The sequence below is a fragment of the Podarcis cretensis genome (assembly GCF_951804945.1).
Source record: "Podarcis cretensis genome assembly, chromosome: 3".
In the NCBI taxonomy this organism is placed as follows: Eukaryota; Metazoa; Chordata; class Lepidosauria; order Squamata; family Lacertidae; genus Podarcis; species Podarcis cretensis.
In genome coordinates, this window is record NC_137172.1 from 49,333,290 (window position 1) to 49,357,238 (window position 23,949).

Genomic DNA, 23,949 nt, shown 5'->3' on the forward strand with positions numbered 1-23,949 from the left:
GGGTCTTTGAGAGATCATAAACAGGTCTTTGGCAATAGGCTCTTTTCTTCTTCTTCTTCTTCTTCTTCTTCTTCTTCTTCTTCTTCTTCTTCTTCTTCTATACTTATCATATTTCCCCTAGAAAAGGCTTATCAGGATTAAATTGTGGGGCAGGGGCTTGGGCTGGCATTTCTTTGTCAGTGATGTTGTGTGGATGCTGCAATGGGGGGAAAGCCATTTTCAAACACGGAGAGCCAAGTCCACACTAAACACCTGCCTGGAAGCATCCTCAGTCATAACCCAGAACTGGGGAGGCAAAACTACACGAATAAAAACTAGAGCAGTTTTAAGAGTGCCTTTAGCTGCACCGAAGCACATAGCTTCACATAGTTGTCTCATTAATACTGATAAATTGGCTAAGAAACTTGCTTTCCCTCTGTGAAACAGGCTGAGCTTTGATAAGATTAGACAGTTTTACAGCTCAGCCTGGAGAGGTGGGGGTGGGGAAAGGATAAGAAGGGAAGAGAATGGCTCGCAGAGAAGAAACCCGTTTTGCTTATGCACAATGAGTGAGCGTACGGGGTTGGAGAAAGGACACCTGGCCCGGCAGCAGCCTCTCTTTATCGCCCCTTTAGGCTATCTCAGCTCCGTAGACCGTGAGGTCCCCGCCCCCCAGTCGGTGGGCTTCCCAGCGTGTTAAATGTAGCATTTGAGTATCGTTCTGCAAATACCACGCAGTGACCCAATGCCATCCTCAACGCGGCCGCCTTCAAGGAGCCACCGGGCTCTTTGTCGCTCTTCAACGCGGCTGCCCTTTGGGAAGCGGGGGGCCACGCGGGGAAGCAGGGCTCTAGAGAAACGGAAGATCGGGGAAGGGGCTCCCGGGAAAGAGGTCAGGAGAAGGGGCTTCGCTCGCAGGTAAGAAAAGGAGGGGCGGGTCGGCACGTTAGCCTTGGGCGAAGCGTGGCAAGGGGGAGCTATGCGAAACATGCCCGGCCAATAGGCGTCGTCCGAATTGCCGTCAGCGTTCGAAAGGAACAGCAGCCGTCCAATGAGAAGCGCTCTCGAACGCAGCCAGGATTCCACGCCGTCCACAAGTTGCGGCGGCTGCGGCTGGCCTCCCGCGTCCGCCTGGGCTGCCTGTAGCGCCGCCTGCCGGCCGCCTCTCCTGCGCCTGGCTCCTCCCCTCCGGCTGCCCTCCGCCCTGCTCGGCTCGTTCCCTCGCTCTCTCCCCGGGTCTCCTGGTGTATTATGTCATCTGCAAGCGGAGCGCCCGGCCAGGCTCCCCGAGTCAGCGCGCAGTGAGCGGGGGAGCCGGGAGGCGCGTCTCTCGGGCGGCAGCGCTGTGCAGGGACCCGGAGCTGCGCCGGCTGGGCGCCCCTGCCTAGGACGGCTCCCCTCGGCCGTCCGCGCCGCCGCGCCTTGCTTGCTTCCCCTCGTCCGCCGGTGGCTCCGCTGTCCTCGGAGGGGGTCTCCCGCCCGGAAGCCAGGCGGATGCCGCCGCAGCAAGAGGGCGAGACGGGCTACATCAGCAAGCCGCTGCCGGGCGGCTGCGAAGTGCCCCCGGTGCCGCCGCGGAGGGTCCGCAGCAGCCGGGCAGCGGCGCTGGGGGCCGCGCTTGGGAGCCGCTGCCGGGCCGGGGCGGGCGGCGGCGGCGGGACTGGCGGCGGCGGCGGAGCCGAGCCTCGCCGCAGCATCAAGTGCGTGCTGGTGGGAGACGGCGCGGTGGGCAAGACCAGCCTGGTGGTGAGCTACACCACCAACGGCTACCCCACGGAGTACATCCCCACCGCCTTCGACAATTTCTCAGGTAAGGGGGCGGCGGAAGAGGGCTCCCCTGGAGGCTGCCGAGGAAGCACTTCCCCTCGGGGCAGCAGGGTCGCGGCGAGGCGCCCCCTCTAGCATGCGATCCGGCTGGTCAGGCGCCTTTCCCCCTCGGAGCGCCGCGTGGACTCTGTGGCTTCTCTTTCAATCGCCCTCCATTTCCAGCCTTGAGACTCAAAAAGGGGCGGCTCCCCTCCTTGGGAAGTTCGGGAGGAAGAGCTGCGTTGCTCTTTGAGCTCCAGGTGGATGCAGGTAGAAAGGAGGGGCCGAAAGAGGATCCCCCCTCCTCCGCGTCCGAATATATTGGGAAAGGAACAGTCCTACGGTCAGGGGACCAAACGGGTTAGATTAAGCCGCTTTCTTCGGGAGGATCGTCTAATAGAGAAATAAGCTCCGAGAGATACGTGAAAAAGAAACTCTCCTTTCTGTTCTTTCCTTTCGCATGCCCGTTCCAGATCATAACTGAGGGCCCGAACTGAAGAAGTGCCCTGCATAAACCGAATTATTCCTATTTAGTTGTATATAACACGCGCCGTTTAAAATGCAGACGTGCTGTGCTTCCTCTGGAATACGCCTTTTTCTTTTCTTTTTCTTTTTGCAAGGTTGAAAGGTTTTTACAAATCTTGACCTGGACTTCGAAACAACCGAGGTCAAGGGTGATTGTAACTCAGCGGTTCAACATTGACTTTTCACGCAGAGGGTCCCTGATTCAATCTCTGGCATTTCTAAGGCCCAGAAAGGCCCACATTTGAAATTCTGGAGACCCGCAGCTGGCTGGACCAATGGTCTGACTCTGTACAAGCGATTTTTACTTGGAGTTAAGTTCCACTGTGTTAAATGGGGCTGACACATGCATACGCCTTAATGTACCTGTTTGCTTCTGAGTTTTGAAGCCTCCACCATTTATAACAGTATTTTCCATGCTGTTTCCAGCTGTGAGGGTTAGGAACTTGATAACAACTAAAAACAGGATCCCTTGAATTATAACTAGTTCTTATGGGGGCAACCTGTAGTGGGTGTGTGTATATATAAACATGCCTTATATGGCGGATATTCATTTTTCGGGGCGAAGTACTTTTACTGCCAAGGGCTTGTGTGGGTCTGATTTACCCCAGACTCAGGCGCTATGCTGCACGTGCTGTGCCCACACAGATAATTCTGTTCTTTATTTTCCCAAAACGTCACACTTTCCTGTCATCTTGCAAATCCTCTTGGCTATCTCATAATCCTTATCCCTTTAGTTGGGTTCAGAAGGGGGGAAAGTAAGCCCTTGTCCAGTCCCCTCCCCCATCTTCTATTAGTTTAAATCTCCATTGATTTGGGGGGGGGGGGCAGGGAACAGCGTGGAGAGATGGCTTTCTGCTGTTTGCAGTGTGAATTGTTGTAATTAAATAGCCCCTGTCAATCTTCCCAGTTTTTAATAAGGTTTCTGGGTGTTGAGTGGAAGCTGCTGGGTCATCAGTCCTGGCTTAACTCCTTCGGGGATAGATACGAATCTGGGAGCTGCTTCACATTTTTACAGAAAAGAGGTGTCCCCGTGCATATCTGTGCTGACTGTGTCTCTTCTCCAACATCTGAAGGGCATTTTCATGTCTGAGAACATGTGATAAACACGCACCTACTGTTGGGAGTTTCAGTCATATGTGGTTTGTGTATGTACACTGTCCAGATATTCAAATGCCCTTCAAACAGAAAACACACTGCTGACCTGCTGTGGAAGTGCTGGGGTCTTCTTCGTTGTTCGCCGCTGTATTGTGGCCTTTGTCCTTTGTGATGAAACATTCTCCTTTTGAAGAACAGACTCTTACAACCTCATGTCACCAAAGGTGCTCTCCCTGTCCTTTGCACCAGCTTAGACCCGAGCAACTCAGCCCTCTGCAGCAGGTATACTTGGGAGTAAGTTCCATAGAGTTCACAGGGAGTTAGGTGTGCTCAGCTGCTTCCCCAGCAGTACAGTTTAGAGACTTTATGTGAGCCCAGTCCAGACAGCCACTCCTTCCTGGAGCACCTTACTGCCTCACATTAAACTGCAAGCGGTTTTGCTTTGCAGTAAGCAAATACCCGAAGGGCACAGTTTTTCTGCAGTATTGAAAATTGATGCAGCAAAAGGAAGTGACAAAAGCAATAAATCTGCAACCGTTTTGGGGGAGGGGATTAAACCAAGCAAAGCCCACCCCCTCAATTAAAAAATAGCATATTGTGCTTAAACAGGGAAGCGATGGTAACAATGGCCTGTGATTACACGTGGTTCTTTATCAAGCCAGTTCTTTTCTGAGGGTGGAATGATAAATCCTCTAGTCAGAACTGAAAGGGATGCAAAAAGAGCAGCAGCTTCGCAAGGGATGTGTCAATATTTGCATTGTCTTTTCTGCTTTAAAGCAAGAGGGGTTGGGTTAGGGGCCTCCTTTGTGCCAGGACGTTTGGGGGGGGGGGGAGAAGTGACAAGAAAATCAATCTTCTAGCAAGTTGAAGGGAATAGGGATACAAAACTGCCTGAGTGTTTGGGGACAGCTCTCTTCTTTCTTTTGCATCATTCAGTGATTTTGCTACTTTAAAGTCCTGAAGGGCTTGGGTAGGCCTCAGAGTTGGGACTGAGGCGGCTTTTGAGCTCCTTAAATCACAACCGGTTCAAATAAATACGAGGAAACACCTACCAGTAATTCTTCATGAGTGGATGAAAGTTTCACTGACTCTTCCCTCCCCTTCCATTTCAGCTGTTGTATCCGTTGATGGCCGGCCAGTGAGGCTCCAGCTCTGTGACACAGCTGGCCAGGTCAGTAAAACTACTTACTTACTTGAGTGGAAGGGTGGCCTAACCTGGGGCAGAGGGAGGAAAGTGGAGGAAGAAAGAGCTAATACCCTTTTTGGGTGGAGTGGTGTGTGCTCTGCATTGTCACTTCTTTCAGGCTGCTTCCCTGGGTGACATGAGAAGGCTGGGAGGAGGCAGCAGGAGCCCAAATACAGGTCCCCCCACATCGGGAGTATCCCATCTTCCGAAGCCTTGGTGCTTTGTGTGTGGAAGGGCTGCGGCATGGCCTTGTCCCAGGTGGCTTCTCAGTTACCTTGAGGGCATGGGAAGGAGCAGCCCTGCAACAGCTCCCTTGTTGCCAGAGTAATGTGAGTAACTGGACTACATAGGAAGGACTGGCTACTGTGGGAGGAGAAAGACTTCCTGCTTTGATTTGCAGTCTTCTGTTGTGTAAACGTGAGTGACGATGAGTCACCCACGTGTGAAACAAAAGCACATGTTTACATGTGAATTTCCAAGCAGCCCACTACCTGATTTGCAATGGATGGCTCAAAAAGACAAAAATATACTGCACTACACACTGTGACGCATGGGAGTTTTCTCTTTGCAAGCTCTCTGAGTGCATTTTCATAGAGTGGTCGCTTCTAACACACAATGCATAAGGGGACTTCCTGTTTCCTGCTGGCTGATACTGGGTAATCCAGCAGTTGGCAGCATATGAGCTGTGGGCACCTAGTGGCTGTCTTCTCCATCTTGTTATGGAGGGCCTTTTGGAGCCATGATTGCTCGTGACATCTTTGTCCTAGATCCATTGTTCCCGTGGCCTGTTAGCTGTAGATAAGAGATGGAAAAAGAGCCTTGATAATCTAGGGCTTTCTTTCGCACTCCTAATTCATCTCAATCTCTGAAACTGCTCCTCAATTCTACTCCTTGTGGGAACGCATTCCAGTTTTAAGCAACACAATGACATCAATGCGACAATTACTATGAGGACATGCAAACAAGCTCTAGTTGTGCAAATATTTGTAACCATGGCCCACAGCTTCAGTGCGGTACAGCATGTTTCAGTTCAAACTCTGCCTCCGAAGCTAAATGACAGGAGACTTTGGCTCCAGCCTTGTTTCCTAAGGGGCTTAAATCTGGGAAACAAATGAGCTCATGAACCCAGTGTCCCTGACTCTTGCCCTGTAAACCTCAGTCTTCTTTTGCAAGTACCCCTGAAAAGAAGTGTATTCAAGTGGAAGGGGGCTTGTACTAATTTCTTTAGATGTATTTTGAAGAACTGCATGTCTGTGTTCCTTCACAATTTTCCCAAGTAAGAACCTCTGCCCCCTTGCAAGTTAAGATGCATGTTTCAGTTTGGCAACAAAACATTGGTACTGGAGGTGCATCTCGGACTGTGTTTGCTCTTCGCTCTTCTTAATTTGAAACCCTTGGAAGCATGCTGTATTTTAATTAAAATGCTACCACAACTGAGGCAAATTGTATTGGTTTGGGAGGCCGGTGATGTTGTGCTTTTGTCCTGCTGTCAGCAAGAAGGAAAGGTTGGGTGCAGGCAAGGAGTTGGTTTGCTTCCCCCAGCTACATCTCTTGAAGCCTCTGGGCCTAACAAAAGATTTGGTTAGCTGCATATCTGCCAGTAAGTGTAGTGGAGTTTTCCCCCATGTGTGTGTGTATGTTGCAAACATTCTCGGCATGAGGCCTCAATCCAGATCAGCAGTCTTTTTTATGGGGCTCTGAATCAGGACAGGGAATGAAGGATTTAAAAAAATCTAACCCACACTAGGATCCTGATCTAGAACAGCCCCACTGGCATTTTTTGTAAAACATACACAAAACCCTACACTTAAAACAAAATAAAAAAGTTCCTTCCAGTAGCATCTTAGAGACCAACTAAGTTTGTTATTGGTATGAGCTTTCGTGTGCATGCACACTTCTTCACACGAAAGCTCATACCAATAACAAACTTAGTTGGTCTCTAAGGTGCTATTGGAAGGAATTTTTAAATTTTGTTTCGACTACGGCAGACCAACACGGCTACCTACCTGTAACCCTACACTTAAAGACACAGCTACATAACTAAGCTGATTTTCATGAGTGGTATGTGGTATGTTAGGCTCTCCCTGCAACAGACTATAAACTGCGAAGGACCAGAACACTCTGATCATCACACAGGATCCACAAATCAGAAAATTATACCCCATGGCAAAATCACAGTTTTGCTGCATAGAAAGAGCTACAAAAGGGCACATAGCATGTAGGTTCAGTGGGGAGGGAGGCAGCATATTGGGAAATGTGAATGTGAGGGTGTTCTTTATTCGTGGCACCAGAAGTGTGTCAAGTGTAGATCATGAAAATTGGATGACAACAATAAATATGAACATGGAACAGCAGGCCTCTGAAGGGCTATATTAAATCATGAATCCTTCCAGAGGATCATGTTATATGACAGTGTGGTGCTAAATCCCTCACACCTTCCTGTATCAAGCCTTCCCTGGATTTAGTGTGAAATCTCTCATCAACTGTGTCTTGATCATCTGAATTCCTCAGTTATCCAGATCCATTGCTTTCCCCTGCTCAGTCAATATACCATTTGGATAAACCAAATCAAAATAAGAAGCACATTGAAATAGGAAGCAAGCAAACAATATTCAGGGTCTGTTCACGTTACCACTCACTCTGCATGCAGTGCTATCTTACTGCTGGCTTTAGAAGCTGCATTCATAGGACCATTAGACACAAACCATATTGATCTTGTAAGTTAATTAACAAACACTGCTGCTTGATGTGTTCTTTTCCTCAAACCAGCTTTCATACAACTAGAAAACTGAATGCAGAGTAAGTGCCAATGTGAACATAGCAGTCACCGTGCATATAGTGCATGTGCAGGAGAGAGAGCTTAATGAATAAGAGTTCTGGGGACGGGGGGAGGTGGTTGTGGGGGCAAGGAAACAAAAAGACATAGTGCATGTTGGGTGGAGGCATCCCTGCCCTCTCTCTGATGTGAACAAAACCATGCGAATGGGGCTTAAAATGCAGGGGGGTGGGGGAATTACCTCCCTGTATTTCAAGCTGCTAATGTGAACATAGACTGCATTGCTTAATGCTGAAAGAGGTCAAAAGGCGCTCTTCTAGACTATGCAAAGCGTTCTGGCACAGGCCATCCTGATCCATTCATACCACAGCTTCAGCCCAAGCTGAGAGTAGGTACTCACAGAGCAAGGAAGCCTGGAATTACTCAGACAATGTTCCAAGCCACGTAGAGGCAGCAGGAAGTGGCCTGTTTACAAATTTAGGGTTAATAGATAACCTGATGCAGAGATTGACTAGGGGAGTCCTAAACAAAAAAAAAAACCCATCCACACTGTTCCCATATTTGGGGGGGAGGGGGCAGCAAGCCCTTCCTAACACCACAGAACCCAAAGGACCAGGACAAATAGCTAGAAATACCTGTGCCGCTCTCTTTTGAACTTTGAACTCTTACTTCCCCAGAATATTCCTGAGTGTTTTACACTTCTCCAAATTAAGTGTTACTTTAATATCAGTTTGAAGACTGTGGTTGCAAAATTGGTACAATAGTTAGGTTGGAAATCATATCACTGTACTACTTTCTGTGGGACGTCTGCAGCATCTTAAAATAAATAAGTCAAGATCTTTTAGTTTCTGCTTACAGGAGAAATTCCCCATTTCTTTCCTGTAGTAGTTCCTTGCAGCTGGTTTACTCTGAGCTAGTCCTAATTAACCATTGGTGAGAATCTTCTCAATGGGCTTAAGCAGAGGTACAAAAACCCAGTCTCTTGGTATGCACTAGAGCCCCAAAACTGCCCACTGACACCTGGTGAGGTGCAGAGTTCAAGAAGTGCTGCTGTTATTCACTCCGGTACCTAGAAAATCTCACTGTCTCATGTTTTGGGGCAAAGTCACTTCTAGTTTAAATTTACCTAACTCTTTGCTGGATTGTGGCCAAGTACGTCAGATTGGATCTCTGCATTGCTTCATTCATCTGAGAACTGCCTTTTCCCTTTTACAACTGCTCACACTGGCAGTTCATAGCCATCTTGTGATTAGGCAAGATCCGGAGATCAGGTTCTGCATGACTCTTTTCCAGCTGCCAAGTCTCCAGGTGGCAATTTTCTTTCCTTTTGCTTAGGTTTGTGTTAATTCCATTTAATTCCCTTTGTGTTGCACCAGTTCAGGTGGCTATCCCATTCATCCTGCATGAGTTCTCACCAATCCTTCTGGTATTTACAGTGCCTCCTAAGTTAGTGCCATCTGTAAGTTTCATCTACGTGCTCCCACTTCCCTTCCAGGGTCACTAATGAAAACAGCTATATGAAACAAAACCCAATAGTAATCTCTGAGGAATTCCACTAGGAAAAGGGTAAAAGCTGTCTTTTCAGCAAAGCCTTTCCTTTGGTTCAATTCAGTTTCCCATTTGCCTGTCAGTTCTTGCCGGATGCGTGGCCTGCTTTTATTGCATCATCCCTCCTGTATGGCTATGCATTCAGCAGAATCATCTGGGACAGTCTTATAGGACTTTGCCACTTCCTAATGCAGGAGGTGGATCATAAAAAGGAACGATGTCCCATGTCAAAAACTCCATTGCTTGTCAGGGGAATATGGAGGCTAGCCTAGTCTTTGCCCTGATTTGCTGGTTTTATGAGGATTTTTTAAAATGGGGTAGCATTCAAACATGCAATTCCTTTCAGTATCATACAGTGGGTGCAGTCCCAGGAGAGCTATATCCCAGCATTTCCCTGAAAGCTCTGATCTGTAAGTTCAGCTGCAGCCCTATTTAGAAGTTGCAAAGAAGGGGAAGAGGCAACAGAGAGGATGTAGGGTTTGTGCAGGAATTCCTAGGTATGTGGGGTGATTTCTTAAGCAGTTGGGGAGTTGGAACAACTCTCTCCCTCACCTTGAACCATGGAGCTTTGAAGGGCTTTTTGTGGCTGAGTAAACGGTCTCTCAACATTCACGCTTCTTTTCCCCATTTCCCCCCAGGATGAATTTGACAAGCTCCGGCCCCTGTGCTACACCAACACAGACATCTTCCTGCTGTGCTTCAGCGTGGTGAGCCCTTCCTCTTTCCAGAACGTGAACGAGAAGTGGGTTCCTGAAATCCGATGCCACTGCCCCAAAGCACCCATTATCCTCGTTGGGACACAATCGGACCTCCGGGAGGATGTCAAGGTCCTCATTGAGCTGGACAAATGCAAAGAAAAGCCCGTGGCGGAGGAGGCCGCGAGGCTCTGTGCCGAGGAAATAAAAGCCGTCTCTTACATCGAGTGCTCCGCTTTGACTCAGAAAAACCTCAAAGAAGTCTTTGATGCAGCCATTGTTGCTGGCATTCAGTACTCGGATACTCAGCAGCAGCCAAAGAAATCGAAAAGCCGGACTCCAGACAAAATGAAAAACCTCTCCAAATCCTGGTGGAAAAAGTATTGCTGTTTTGTATAGTATATTTTGCAAAGGCTTTGAAAACAGCAGTTGGATACTGGGAGCGGGTCAAAGCTATATTAGCTCAAAATCTCTATTCCAGAGCACACGGACTGAATTCCACAGCTCTAGATGCTGCTAAAACTCATCCGTTGTCATTGGAGGAGGAGGAGGAGGTGGTGCTGGGAGGAGGACCTGAGGGAGCTGGCTGGTGTGCATTAGGTGGAAGGTTCCCACCCGGAGTAAGTAGAGTTTCCTGTTGCCAAGGGACAACTACCCCACCCTTCTGTGAAACCAGAAGTTGGGCCGAGGAATTGACTCCATGCAGAAGTGGGAGGAGCCGCAACAGAGGCCTCTGGTGCCAAGGCGACACAGAAACCAGGAAAAGACTATAGGAGGACAGAGTTTGACAGGTGGATGTTAGAAAATGTGTGCTACTTAATGACATTTGGCTTCCCACGCACCCGTTTTCAGTCTTGCCATCTTCAGAAACTATAACATGCATTCCAGAAACATCCATAGTTTGATAAATTTAGCAGAATCTGCACGTAAATCCTATATATTTTTCTTAAGAAGATATGCCTACTTCATGCACAGTGTAGGGATGTCTTAACACAATGAGCTGCTTACATAACTGCATCTTATTTGTAGACCCCTGACTTACAGATCTTTTACATGGTGTAAATGTGCATGCTTGCCAAATTATAAAAAAATAATAATGATATTTTGAATAGCCTTGGGTTGCTTTTCTATTTCTAGAGACCCCATGACAGGTTTTTTTATCAATTTATAAAGGATGTAATCCTCCCCTTAAACGATGCACCAAATACCTGTGAAATGTATGTATCTGATGGTCTAAGTCAATGTGATGATGTTTTCTACAAGATAATCTCAACTAATTACATTATAGTCTTTTTCACATAGTCAGGTACCGCACATTTATGTACCTTAGATAGGGCCATCTTTCTGCATGATGGAATTCAGTGCCTATCAATATAAGGTGAGGTGGGATTAGAGCAAGCTATCAGTCATAAGCAGTAGGAAATCCATCCATTGATGCCAATGGAAAAGTCTTCCAGGTAAATGCATGGCCATAGGAATTGGTCCTGATTCAAAATATACCAAATCTGTCCCTGTCAATTTTCATGTAGTGATTTAAATGTGGTTTTTTTAAATGATCACAAATGCGGGCTAGCAGTGGTGGTAACTACCTGGGCTGCATGCTTTGTCCATGATTTCTTATGGTCTTCCATATTGCTTTGAACAAAATGAACATTAGCCGACATGCAACACATTTTGGTGGTGACCCAAATCCCTTTCAAGACAATTCAAAGGTATATTTTAAATTTTAACAAAATGGCCTGCCCTTGCAATAGATTACAATGTGATGGATCTAAAATGTGGAATATTATTTGCTCCAATATCTACCTATAGAAATTCCTCTTCTAATTAAGTAATGCAATGTTCTGAATTCTGGAGATTGAGCTGTTTAGGAACCTGTTATTTGCAAAATGAGCGCAAAAGCCTTAAGTTATTGTCTCCTTTTCTGTATTGTCAAGATTCCTCCTCCCACCAGCCACCGCCTTTAAAGTAGGCTTCTTATTCATTCCATTATCATCTTAGATTTAAACTGGCCTAATTCAGGCATAATGAGGAACAATGGTTTTCTGCTACATGAATGAACTTTGGATTTACATGTTTCCCTGTCCTCCCTTTTCATGTGCCAACATCTGCTTTAGTTTTTAAACTAACCACAGTTCTCTGTGAGTCCAGGCTTCGGGAACTGTGATTAATTCAAAAGCCAAAGCAGATGTTGTCACATGAAAGGGGAGGAGGAACACATGAACCCAAGGCTTCCACGCTTAGAATAAGCTAGGATCAAACAGGTGGAAGCTAGGGGGCAGGTGGAAGCACATGAGTTCAAGGTGGGGGCCCTTTTCCTATACCAATAAACCATGGTTTCCCATTATATCTGAATGCAGTCTACACATGCAAGCCCTGCAAACAGAATCCACATCAGATCTCACAGGGCTCCTGCAGAACCTCTATATTCACTGCATCTTGTACATGAGAAATACCAGTGTGGAAATCCCAGGCACCTACTTGCCCAATTGTTTAGCACACAGGCACTAAAGTATTTTTCTTCCAGCCTTAGGTGAAGTTGCTGCCTACATTTTTTTCAGTGGCTCTCATTTTTCCTAACCTGGTTGGGATAAGTATCCTGTTTCACTGTTGGCAATAGCTTTAGACTGACTCAGCCCTCTCCTGCCCAGCTGGGAGAAACATCTTTTCAGTGGGTGGTGATGGTGGGGGCAGTAGCAGAGATTCAGAGTTATCCAAAGCCTGCTGGACTTGTTGCAGGAGGGCAGAAGTAACGGTTTCTGCCTTTCCAGATATATTTTTTTAATGGGAACTATTCCTCTCCTGTCGTTTCTGATGGGAGAGAATGCACAGACACGACTTCCAGGGCTTACATACGTTTCCTTTAGTTTCAGGGGACTTGTGAGATCCATCAAAGCTATGCTTTTCCCTGACCCACCCCCAGCATGCTTCCCTTAGGCCTCTGATGATGTTGGACCTCAAATGTTGGTGAGGCAAGGGCCACAGAGATTTCTGCAGTGGGAGGTCCTATCTCAACACACACACACCCCTACCCCTGGTTTGACTTTTATATTCAGAGCAAGGTTCTGATTCATCCCATAGCCCCAGGAAAACACTCCCAGGGACCATAGACTTGCACGGCCCATCAGAATGTAGAACACTACATTGTTGTTGTTTTAATTTTCAATGCATACAATAAGTCTGTCGTTTTGTACTTATTACTGTAAGTAATAAAAGCATAACTAGCAGTGCATACAGTTTCAGAGGGAAATAAAGCGGGGGGGGGGAGTCCTTTCACATGCAGTGTGATTTAAATATTGAATCCTTTCAACTCCTCTTATTAGGCATTTTGGTGTCCCCTCTTCATAAAAAAGTAGGTCACAGTAACCAGGAAAAGAGACCAAAATGGAGTAAGGGTAATAAGGGAAAATCAAGGGTAAGCAGGGGAACCCTTCACAATTGGACAGACTGCTTATTTTGTTCATTCTTGTTCTTAAAATGTGTTTAAAAACAAACTCTTCCAAGTCTGCATTACATGTGTCTTATCGTGCTTATCTGTGATTACCTCCATTGACGCCATGTTTAAATAACATTAAATGATGCTTCAACCTTTCGGGACTGTTCTCCTTTTCTAGTGTAGCAAACTGATCTATGTTACAGAGGGCCAAGCTACACAAGATGCAGGAGGGCCGTGATCAGATAGCCTAACTTTTCAGATTTGAGTAAATTATAGCTACAGGGCTCCCCAAATTGGATCGGGGCAGTGGCTTTGCAGGAAGGTTTTAAAAAATAATTTTAAACATATTACTCTCTCTGCCATTCCTTCATTCTAAATTCTCCCTCCAGCTCCAGGAGAAAATATAACAGTGTACGTACATAAGGAGAAGAAAAACTGTTTGGCCTGGATTGTAAGATGAGTGAAAGGAAGGGAAGTTTGTAGAAGAAAGTTTGATCTGTGGTCCCTAAAAAGCCTTTCTTGCAGGGTGGGAGCTGCCATGAACAATATACGGTGGGATTTAGGTTGCTTGGGGAAAGGATTGGAAACTCTATGTTTATTGGAATCCAAGGCCGATTCTGGGTGATTCTCCTTGCTCCAGTGGCATCTTGCAGCCCATTCCACATTGTTCTGGAATGCAGGAAGTCTGCTGGAGATAAGAGGCATCAGACTTTCTATGATGTTCCTTAACTTCTCTTGGGATCCATGACTACAAAAAGAGCTTGTTTTTAGTTCTTTGGGTACATATCCTTCAATGCATATACAGCCATTTTACCGTTTCAAATAGTTTGAATCAGGTATAGAAAATCCAATAATTGGAACTTTTATTTATTTATTAAAGAGCTACGGTAATCAAGCTGTGTCTTTTCCTAACGGCCTCATTAGGCATAGGCTCCGGTTCTGCAAAACCCCTTGATAAAAATTGGCTACAATGTTGCTCCTGACCTAGTTGAACTACTTGTAAGATCAAGGCCAAATCCCAACTAAATCACAGGGTGAACTTGCTGAAATCCACGGACTTAATTCCACTGGGTCTACTCTTGAGTCTGACTTAGTTTGACATAACCAACATTCCAGAATCTTTGGTGTGCTAGGAGCAATGCATAAAATACACATCATCTGCTGAAAGCTTCAAAGTGTAGTGGAAATCTTGACTGGAGTCAAATGAGCCTGATTCAATAAAAATATGTTTGCTCCTGCAGTGCCATAGCTTGGAAAATAAGTTTCCATTGCACAGAAACTGTATGTTAACTTGCTTGCATATGGTCAACAATAAACTCATAATGGTGAGAAGTTAACATCTGGTTTTCTGAACTTTCTATATGCAGGGCTTTGGTGTTATCTGTGGGTATGTGGATACTGACTCGAATGTAAGGGCCAGTCTCTCTCTCTCTCTCTCTCTCTCTCTCTCTCTCTCTCTCTCTCTCACACACACACACACACACACACACACACAGCCTCTTTTATTGCTCCCCTGTACAATGGGAATAAAAGACGGATGATTACATTTTTATCGGGAGCTCAAAAGGAGTACAATGCTTGCTGGAAAGGGAGTGGAAACTTTGCCTATCTACTATTAACACATGGGGGCTGCTTAGGCCGCATACCAAACCATACACTCTATAAAGCAGTCAAGTTTCATAAGGCCGCAAAAATCATGGCTTTTCAAAAATGCAGCTCATTCTGACTTCTCTCTTTTTCCAAACAGTGTGACGACTTGGTACATATGAATTAAATGATTTAATACTGTTGTAGATACTGGTATACTGCAAGCTACACGCTCTTCTCAAATGTTTCTTAAAAAACAACAAACAAAAACACCTAATTTGCCCGTTTGAGTAGGAAGTGTCTCCTGTAGCCTATAATCTGATGTGCCTTAGGATGTTTTGTTTTCAAAAGTGTGGGCTATACTTAAAAGCAAGCTTTCTGTGGGAACGTTATCATTCCCCCTCCCCTCTGAAAATAAATTCTGATGGCTCTTTGGCCTGCCTGTTTTACAGACAGCGTTCCTCTCCCCATGCAGCTACCCCAAAGGAAGTCTGATGATTTCTACTTACATAACCCTCAGCCAGCATGAGGCTACTTGCATGTCCTGAGGGGTGCATTTCATGGGCTGCTGTCAATTTCATTGTTGGTGCTTAAATGGCACATTGAGCTTGCTCTTCTTAACAACCTAAAATAGGTCTGTGCTGTTACACGGCTCACTCCAGCGCATAGCAATAGAGGAAGGACATATTTTCCTTCCAAATTGGGGTCCTGGGAAGCTGTCTGCTTTCAAACAGACCTCCTCTGTCCCCTGCCACCTATTCCATAGCCGATAAGGTCCAATTGTTTATTTAATGTATGTGTGGATGTCATGTACATTTATACCCATCCTTTACGATGCAGTCTCAATGCAGGTTAAAGGTAAAGGTACCCCTGCCCGTACGGGCCAGTCTTGACAGACTCTGGGGTTGTGCGCCCATCTCACTTAAGAGGCCAGGGGCCAGCGCTGTCCGGAGACACTTCCGGGTCACGTGGCCAGCGTGACATCGCTGCTCTGGCGAGCCAGAGCCGCACACGGAAACGCCGTTTACCTTCCCGCTGGTAAGCGGTCCCTATTTATCTACTTGCACCCGGAGGTGCTTTCGAACTGCTAGGTTGGCAGGCGCTGGGACCGAGCAGCGGGAGCGCACCCCGCCGCAGGGATTCGAGCCGCCGACCTTTCGATTGGCAAGCCCTAGGCGCTGAGGCTTTAACCCACAGCACCACCTGCTACTTAAAACAAGTGAGCCATGTAGTATTTAACAATAGTAAGCCATCAGTTAGACCATATCAAACAGCAAGCAGATGCAGTAGCGATGTAGCAGAAGAAGTGATACTCGTGACTGCACCCTTAAAGGCCAGTGCAAACAGGTACGGTATGTCATGATGGAACCAGAATACTTTGGAGGGAAGGGCACTGCACAACGTGGAGGCCACTAAAGAGAAACCCCACATATGTGTTTAATTTATTGGTATACTGCCCTATATCCATAGATCTCAGGGGTGCCTTACACCCCTTATACCTGAAGGAGCGAGCGTCTCCATCCCCATTGTTCAGCATGGACTCTGAGGTCCAGCTCCAAGGGCCTTCTGGCAGTTTCCTCACTGCGTGAAGTGAGGTTACAGGGAACCAGGCAGAGGGCCTTCTCTGTGGTGGCGCCCGCCCTGTGGAACACCCTCCCATCAGATGTCAAGGAAATAAACAACTATCTGACTTTTAGAAGACCTCTGAAGGCAGCCCTTTTTAGGGAAGTTTTTAATGTCTGATGTTTTATTGTATTTTTAACATTTTGTTGGAAGCCGCCCAGAGTGGCTGGGGAAACCCAGCCAGATGGGCAGGGTATCAATAATAAATTATCATTACTATATTACATACTTTACAGCAGGGTGGGACCACCAGCAAGGCCTCCCCTGCTGAACATAACATCTGATCAGATCTATGTGGGTGGAGGCACTTCTTAAGATGGGCCCAAGTCGTTTATAGAGCTTTATTTTTGTTGTTGTTGTTTAGTCGTTTAGTCGTGTCTGACTCTTCGTGACCCCATGGACCAGAGCACGCCAGGCACTCCTGTCTTCCAGCGTCATAACTTTTATATGCCTGTTGTCTTTGTCCATGGAGTTTTCTTGGCAGGGATACTGGAGTGGCTTGCCGCTTCCTGCTCCAGGTGGATCATGTCTGGTCAAAACTCTCCACTATGACCTGTCCATCTTGGGTGGCCCTGCACGGCATAGTTCATAGCTTCTCTGAGTTATTCAAGCCCCTTCGCCATGGCAAGGCAGTGATCCATGAAGGGGATAGAGTTTTATATGTCGATGCAAACATCTTGTATTGTGCTTGGAAGCACTCCGGCAGCTGGTGCTGACCTTTAAGAACCAGTGTGGTGTGTCCTCCCCTGCACTGGCTGCTGCATTCAGCATTGGCTGCAGCTTCCAAACCATCAAGGGAAGACCCACAAAGCGTTTGCTACAATAGTCCAGTCTGGAGGTTATCAGAACATGGGTCACCGCAGTCAAGCTATCTCTGTTCATGGGCGTCCATAATTGGTGAACAAGCCAGAAAATAGGTACTCCAAGCCTCCCTGAGCCTCAAGTGACAAGGCTGAATCGAGGAGTACCCCCTCATTTCTTCAGGAGAGAGCAACCTTGTCCATAACAGGTCATCTACTCCCTTCTTGGACCTGAGAGCCAGCACCTGACCCGCCTCTGCTGATTCATATGGCACAGATAGAGCTGCATGTCATTGCGTACTTATGACACCCCCCAACAGCTTCATATACTGTAGATGTTAAATAGTGTTGGCGGGTGGGCTAGATTGACCCCTGCAGGACACTGCAAATTATTTCACATTGATTACCCTCCCACAATGGCACAGACGTAGAAGTGAAACCATTGCAGAGCACACACACACCCCCCAATTTCCAAATCCACAAAGCTGCTCCAGGAGGATACTATGATCAAACGTCACTGAGAATTGAAGGAGAATCAATATAACTTCATTTCTTCTGTCCCTCTCTCAACAAAAGTCATCGACCAAGGTGGCCAAGACTGTTTTGGTGTCATACTGGGGCCTGCGTCTGGACTCGGAAAGGTCCAAATGGTTAACTTATTCCAACCACATTGCCACCACCATCTTGTGCGTCTTGTCTAAGAAGGGACTAATAGCACCCAGGTGATAGAACGTCAACACTTCTGGATCCAGGAAGGTCCTCTTAAGGGCAGGGCACACCACCGCCTCTTTAAGAGTACCTTCCCATCCCACACCGAGGCTTTCACCACTTCCTGGGCCCACCCAGTTAACTCCCTCTGGTCCACTCTTATAAGTAATAATGGGCAATGGTCAAGAGGAAAAGACCATATCATGAGGCTGCAACAATTGAAACTGATCTAAGTTAACAAGAACACAGTGTTCTGGACTGATTTGATTTGGCCAAAGATGTCATATTTAAAAAGCAAAAATCTGATTTGAAGTTAGCCAGGCTGCTTCTAAAGGAAGTAATGGGAAATAGATGGCATGAGGAGCTCCCTTAGGATTTTTTTGAACCCCAAACTTAGGGCTTCAGAGGGCCATGAGATAGGACTGGCATAGCTGGAGTTGTTCACCCCTCGTTTAGATTTGGCTGCCCTTCTAGCCAGATCCTTTTGTCCACTGTCTCTGGGAATTAACAGTTAAGTATGGATGTTAACCAGAAACTGTTTTCCATGTTTCCCTCTGTCAAGGGACCATGTTGGAATGATCCTGATAAATGTTTGCTTTTAAAGAATTCAGCTGTTGCAGTTTAGGCCCCTTTCAAGTGGGTGCATATATATGTGTCTGTATCAGCCCTTCTCCACTCTGGAGCTGCTCAGATGCTTTGAATTACAACTCCCAACAGCTCCAGCCAGGCTGACTGGGGCAGATGGGAGCTCTAGTCCAAAACATCTGGAGGGCACCATCCCTGCCCTCGCCCTCGCTTCCCCTTTCCACCCCACGTAACTACTAAGCTCACTTTTCATCTTCACAACCTGATTTCTGAAGTCACTTCTCTCTTCTGTTTCTCAGCCCTGTTTTCATCATCTTCACCTCAAGTCCATGCGTCACCCTCCTTTAGTATACAGTGGTACCTCAAGTTACATACGCTTCAAGTTACATATGCTTCAGGTTACAGACTCCGCTAACCCAGAAATATTACCTCGGGTTAAGAACTTTGCTTCAGGATGAGAACAGAAATCGTGCTCCGGCGGTGCGGCAGCAGCAGGAGGCCCCATAAGCTAAAGTGGTGCTTCAGGTTAAGAACAGTTTCAGGTTAAGTACGGACCTCTGGAACGAATTAAGTACTTAACCTGAGTTATCACTGTACCCCTCTTTGCACAAAAAGCCACCTCTTGCATCTTATTCCACCCACACGTTGCAGCTACTCAGCAACCTTTTCATCCTCTGTCCAACTATGAAGTCACCATCCCCTTGTGTTCTAAAGACCTTTCCATGCCCCTACTTTCATCTTCACCCCATTCCTGTGCCTCAGCCCGCCTGCTTGCATAACAACCTGTGCTGTTGTTTAAAACCAGTATTTCCCTCTCAGTTTCTCCCCACTCTTGCTTTACTTAAACGTCTGCCATTGTTATAAACCACCTCTTCTTCTCTCTCAGTGTCCTTCCCTTCTCACTTCAATGTCCTGGCCACAGCTGCTGTGCAAATTGCCTTCACTTTTGTACACATCTTCCATGTGTTGCAAATACTTTTACTTTCTTGTAAAATCTTGCATGAACAGAGACTTTGTCTGTAAGTACTTGTTTCATCTGGCAAAGGAATGGTAAGAAAGAAGGAAAGCTGCTTTTACCAGGACTACATCAGTTTGATTTGTTATTTCTATGGTGACATGTAAGTAGGGTTGCCAACTTGCCAGAACACAAATGTCTACCCAGAATTTTGCTTTCATTTTGTTTTTATGCCAGCTGCCAAAAAAGCAAGGGGAAGGAACAATTCATATATATATGCTGATAGGTGAGCACACAACATTTGTCCTATGCACTGTCTCCTGGCTCTTCCGGAGTCCCAGAATGCTTGATATTCCAGAGAGGGCAAAGCTCTTTATGCATCAGCTTGGACATGCAACATCTATTTCAGTCTTTGCTCTCAACATGCAAGCCATAGAAGTAGTCAGTGTAATTCAAAACTTCTTTCCTGTAACTTAAAAAATAGCTTTTCTATTAAAAGAAACTCTCATTTGCACTTTCTTTTTTGAAAGTTGATGGGCACCAAACAATCATCCTGCTGAGGCCATGCTCACACTTAAACTGATCCCTGTTGATGGCTGACTCTACATGGTGGACCATTTACATGCAGCATGTATGAAGAGTAAGTGGTCCACTGCCATATTCTTACAATTAGGAACTTGAGCAAGGACAGAATCCATCCTGCTCCTCTTCAACAGTTTTACTATTCCATGGGAAGTTCTATTCTAGGAAATGACAGCCTGTGACCCTCCATCCCTGACAATAGGCCATGCTGGCTGGGGGTGATGGGAGTTGGCATCCAAAAACATCTGGAGGGCAAATTGGAAAACTCAAGATCTACCCACACTGGAAGAGTGGCAGATGCAGCTGATGGACTATATGCAACTGGCCGAGATGACTGGTAGAATCCGTGACCTGGGAGAAGAGAGGGTCGAGGAGGACTGGAGGAAATTCAAGATTTATTTACAAAAATATTGTAATTTGGTTGAATGCTAAGAAGGATGCTAGATCACAAATAACTGCCTACCATTGAATTAGATCTGATTTTGACGATAAGTGAGATTAAGGAAAATATAAACTTTTTGGAGAATTGCTAGATTTTATTTAAATGAGTGGAGATAAGATTGTAAATAAGTGGGTAATTTGCCTGAAAAATTTCTTTTTTGTAATGATGTAAGTGGGAGCGGGAGATGCGAGGGAGTCTAAAGAAGCGACAAAATTATGTTATGATATAAGTAATGTTGTTTAATATTTACGCATTTGTATTCAAAATTTTTTAATAAATTTGCATTAAAAAAACAAAACAAAAACATCTGGAGGGCCACAGATTCCCCATCCCATACCTTTGTCTTAAGTAACATTTGGGAAAATCCAAGACCTTTTAATCTTGATTCAGGGAGGCTCACTATTTCCTACACTCTCCATGAATATGATGGAAAGTGAAGACCTTTGAAAGGCATGCTGTTTAGCTTGGCAACTTGTCCAGTGGAAATATGAACAGGCGGATGTCTGAAGAGTCAGCAGTTTTAATTTCCGGCAGGTACCTGTTGCTGAATTACATTGAATACGGTTCACATCTTTTGAGGATCCAGCAGTTCAGCTTATCCCATGCACGTAATCTGAAACCTTCAGGTCTTTGAAATGCAATCAGCCCTTGCTTTGTTCCCTGGAGATGTTATGCTGGCTTGCTGGACAGGAAGCCCATAGTCCTGTTTGCCTATTAACTTTCAGCAAATTCTGTGTTCACCCAAAGGCTAAGAATATGATTTTGCCAACAATCCTTTTGCAAAATGTAAGCACTGCTTGAATAAACACAAGTGTTGCACAAAGCTGATATAAACAGATGTCTTTTTTGGTGCTGTGTAAGCTGCTGTTGCACACACCCGCACATCTGGACAGCACTATGTATGGATTATGGAGGTCTGGCTGTGTTTTGCCCTGTGGTAACTTTGTCCATGTGCACGGTGGTGTGATCAAAAGGCCTTTTCAGCTGCCGTGTCTGAAATATTGGGTGAAGTGGGAGCTGAAGCTGATAAGAATGCATTGATGTAAGTCCATTGTAAATAAGGTTTCCCAGGAACACCAAAGCCTTTGTCATTTTCTGATGGATGAACGGACATTCCTGAGGGAGAATTTTATATTAAAGCCACGTGCTTTGAAAAGTTTTAGCTTGGGAGGAGGAAGAGACAGGTCAAAGTTTTGATACACAGTAGTGTTGTATTTGACACGTTGTGACTTTTCGGTTGCCACCTCAAAATGGAGATCCACTGAGAACTTGTTCTTGTGAAAGAATTAAATGCCTACGGAGCTGTTCCACCCTGAGTTTCTGGCAAACTCAGAGAGGGGGAACCTGTGACCCTCCAAATATTGTTGGACTCCAACTCCTATCAGCCTCAGCCAGCATGGCCAGCAGTCAGCGATGATGGGAGCTGGGAGCCCAGCAACATCTGGAGGGCCACAGGTTCCCCGTCCCCGATTTTAAGTGCTGATGGCATGGCAAAAGGTCAGATAGATGCTTGCTAAACCCTTCGCAACAAATGGTCCATCTAAGATATCCAGCATTAATTGCCTGCCAAAAGTCAAAATGGAAAAGAACAGCTATGTGAATAATCTCTGAACTTGGAAAAAGTATGCCATTGTGGTGAGATCGTTGAGGGTGTCTTGTTGAAATAAGAGCAGCCCTTCTGGATGAGACTAAAGCCTGTGAGCTTCTTACCCTAGGAAGGAGTATGACATGGGGAATGAACATGGAGATTCTGTAAATAAGTCCATCAAAGATGCAGGCTCTCAAAAATGTCTGGCATGCTCACCTGGGCCTATTTTAATGTCATATGTGGGCTGAAATGAGAAAAAGGGGTTGCAAAGCTTCAGTAGCTGCAGTGATGTGCCCTGCCCTTAAGAGGACCTTCCTGGACCTAGAAGTGTTGAAGTTGTACACACACACCTCCAGTGGCTATTATTTCCATCTTAGGCTCAAGATGGTGGTGGCAAGAAGTAGCTGGAAAAGGTTAACTATCTGGGTTCTTCTGAATCCAGACTCAGGTCCCAGTACAAAACACCAGAACAGTATTGGCCACCTTGGTCGATGGCTTTTGCTGAGAGAGGGGCAGAAGAAATGCAATGTCCTGTATGTGGAAACCAGAATGAGGAGAGGGGAAGAGGAAGAGAGGTAGATTTGTCATAAAGGTAAAGGTAAAGGTACCCCAGCCCGTACGGGCCAGTCTTGACAGACTCTGGGGTTGTGCGCCCATCTCACTTAAGAGGCCAGGGGCCAGCGCTGTCCGGAGACACTTCCGGGTCACGTGGCCAGCGTGACATCGCTGCTCTGGCCAGAGCCAGAGCCGCATACGGAAACGCGTGTCATATCAACACTCAAAAATGCAAGTCACAGTTTGGCAATACTGACCAAAATCTCACAATCTCACAAACCAGTTTTGGACTTTTCCAGCTTGCTCATGACTTTATGACACTTTGGTTAGTCTTAATTAAGGTGTTTCCATACTGTGGTTCCCATGGGTCTATCATAGTAGTTACATATAATTTTTGAGTGCCTTGGAGAACACTAAAAAATGTTTTTTTTAAACCTATTGCTAGCAACATGTTATAGGTGCAAACTCATTCTCTGAAAAACAGACTATGAAAAGGTGAATCAAAATGAATGTACATAGGATGGGAGGGCTTTGTGTTGGCTCCTCCTCAAATAACCTATGCTCAGACCAGCTGCCCATAACAGGTCTATATATAAACCTATATTAAGCTTCTCAATCTGGGAGGCAGGCCTTTCTATGGAGTTATGAACAATGATGGGGCTGTGGGGCATGGAGAGGGAGAAGGCAAGACCCACCTTCCCAGTAGAACCCAGATTTAATTTAGTTACGTTACTGTGGTTAACATGCTTTACCCTTGAGAAAAATTATATCTGAATGAGACCTGAGATTGCTGTTTTGCTAGTTTAGGCAACGAAAGTTGGTAGGATGGGAGAAAAAAGAAACAATATCTTATTGCAACAGAACAGAACTCGTTTTTCATTATCTGGAGCTCATCTCCAAAGCAGAATGCAAGGTTAAGGAGAACGCAGGCTGCCTTCCAGAAATGGGAGGAACTGGCTGTTCCGATCTCCCTTTCCACTTTCAGAAACCAAGTGAAGAAAAATCAGAGTTACTTCTCTGTAACCCTTCAATATGCAGCACTGATTTATTTTTTTCATTAAATCACATAAGCACAATAAATCATCAACAGTGACAGCTACATCAAGTGATGAAAAAGCCTCAAATCCTATCATATCACACCATTATTTGTTTCTTGGTCTATATATGTGAACTATCTGGGTAATGAGAATCTGAAACTGTTATTACATCTCCCCTCAAAGCCTTTTTGTGTCCTGCCTGTAGTTTAATGGATTAATTTAAATGTGCTTGGTCGGCATGTGAAAGAATGTTGTCAAGAGATCGAGATAGTTGGAAAAAATCAGATTAAAATAGTTTCTGTTTATCCTACATTCTTATGATTAATATAATTCCTTTCTTTAAACTGCTGTTTAGGTGAATCTTCTGAGCTGCTTAGCATAAGTCTAATATTGCAAGCATGAAGTATAAGAGATTCTGCTGGATCCTCTTGTAGAAAGATG

The 23,949-nt window shown here is 45.7% G+C and overlaps 1 protein-coding gene across 1 annotated transcript; it reads left to right on the forward strand.

Annotated features, from left to right (window-relative positions):
• The first annotated feature begins 1,211 nt into the window (after nucleotides 1-1,211).
• Nucleotides 1,212-13,202, forward strand: RHOU (ras homolog family member U). Its single transcript, XM_079970857.1, has 3 exons — nucleotides 1,212-1,789; nucleotides 4,518-4,576; nucleotides 9,554-13,202. Exons 1-3 carry the CDS (start codon nucleotides 1,474-1,476, stop codon nucleotides 10,007-10,009), a joined length of 831 nt encoding a protein of 276 aa, XP_079826983.1. The 5' UTR covers nucleotides 1,212-1,473; the 3' UTR covers nucleotides 10,010-13,202.
• Nucleotides 13,203-23,949: the final 10,747 nt, after the last annotated feature.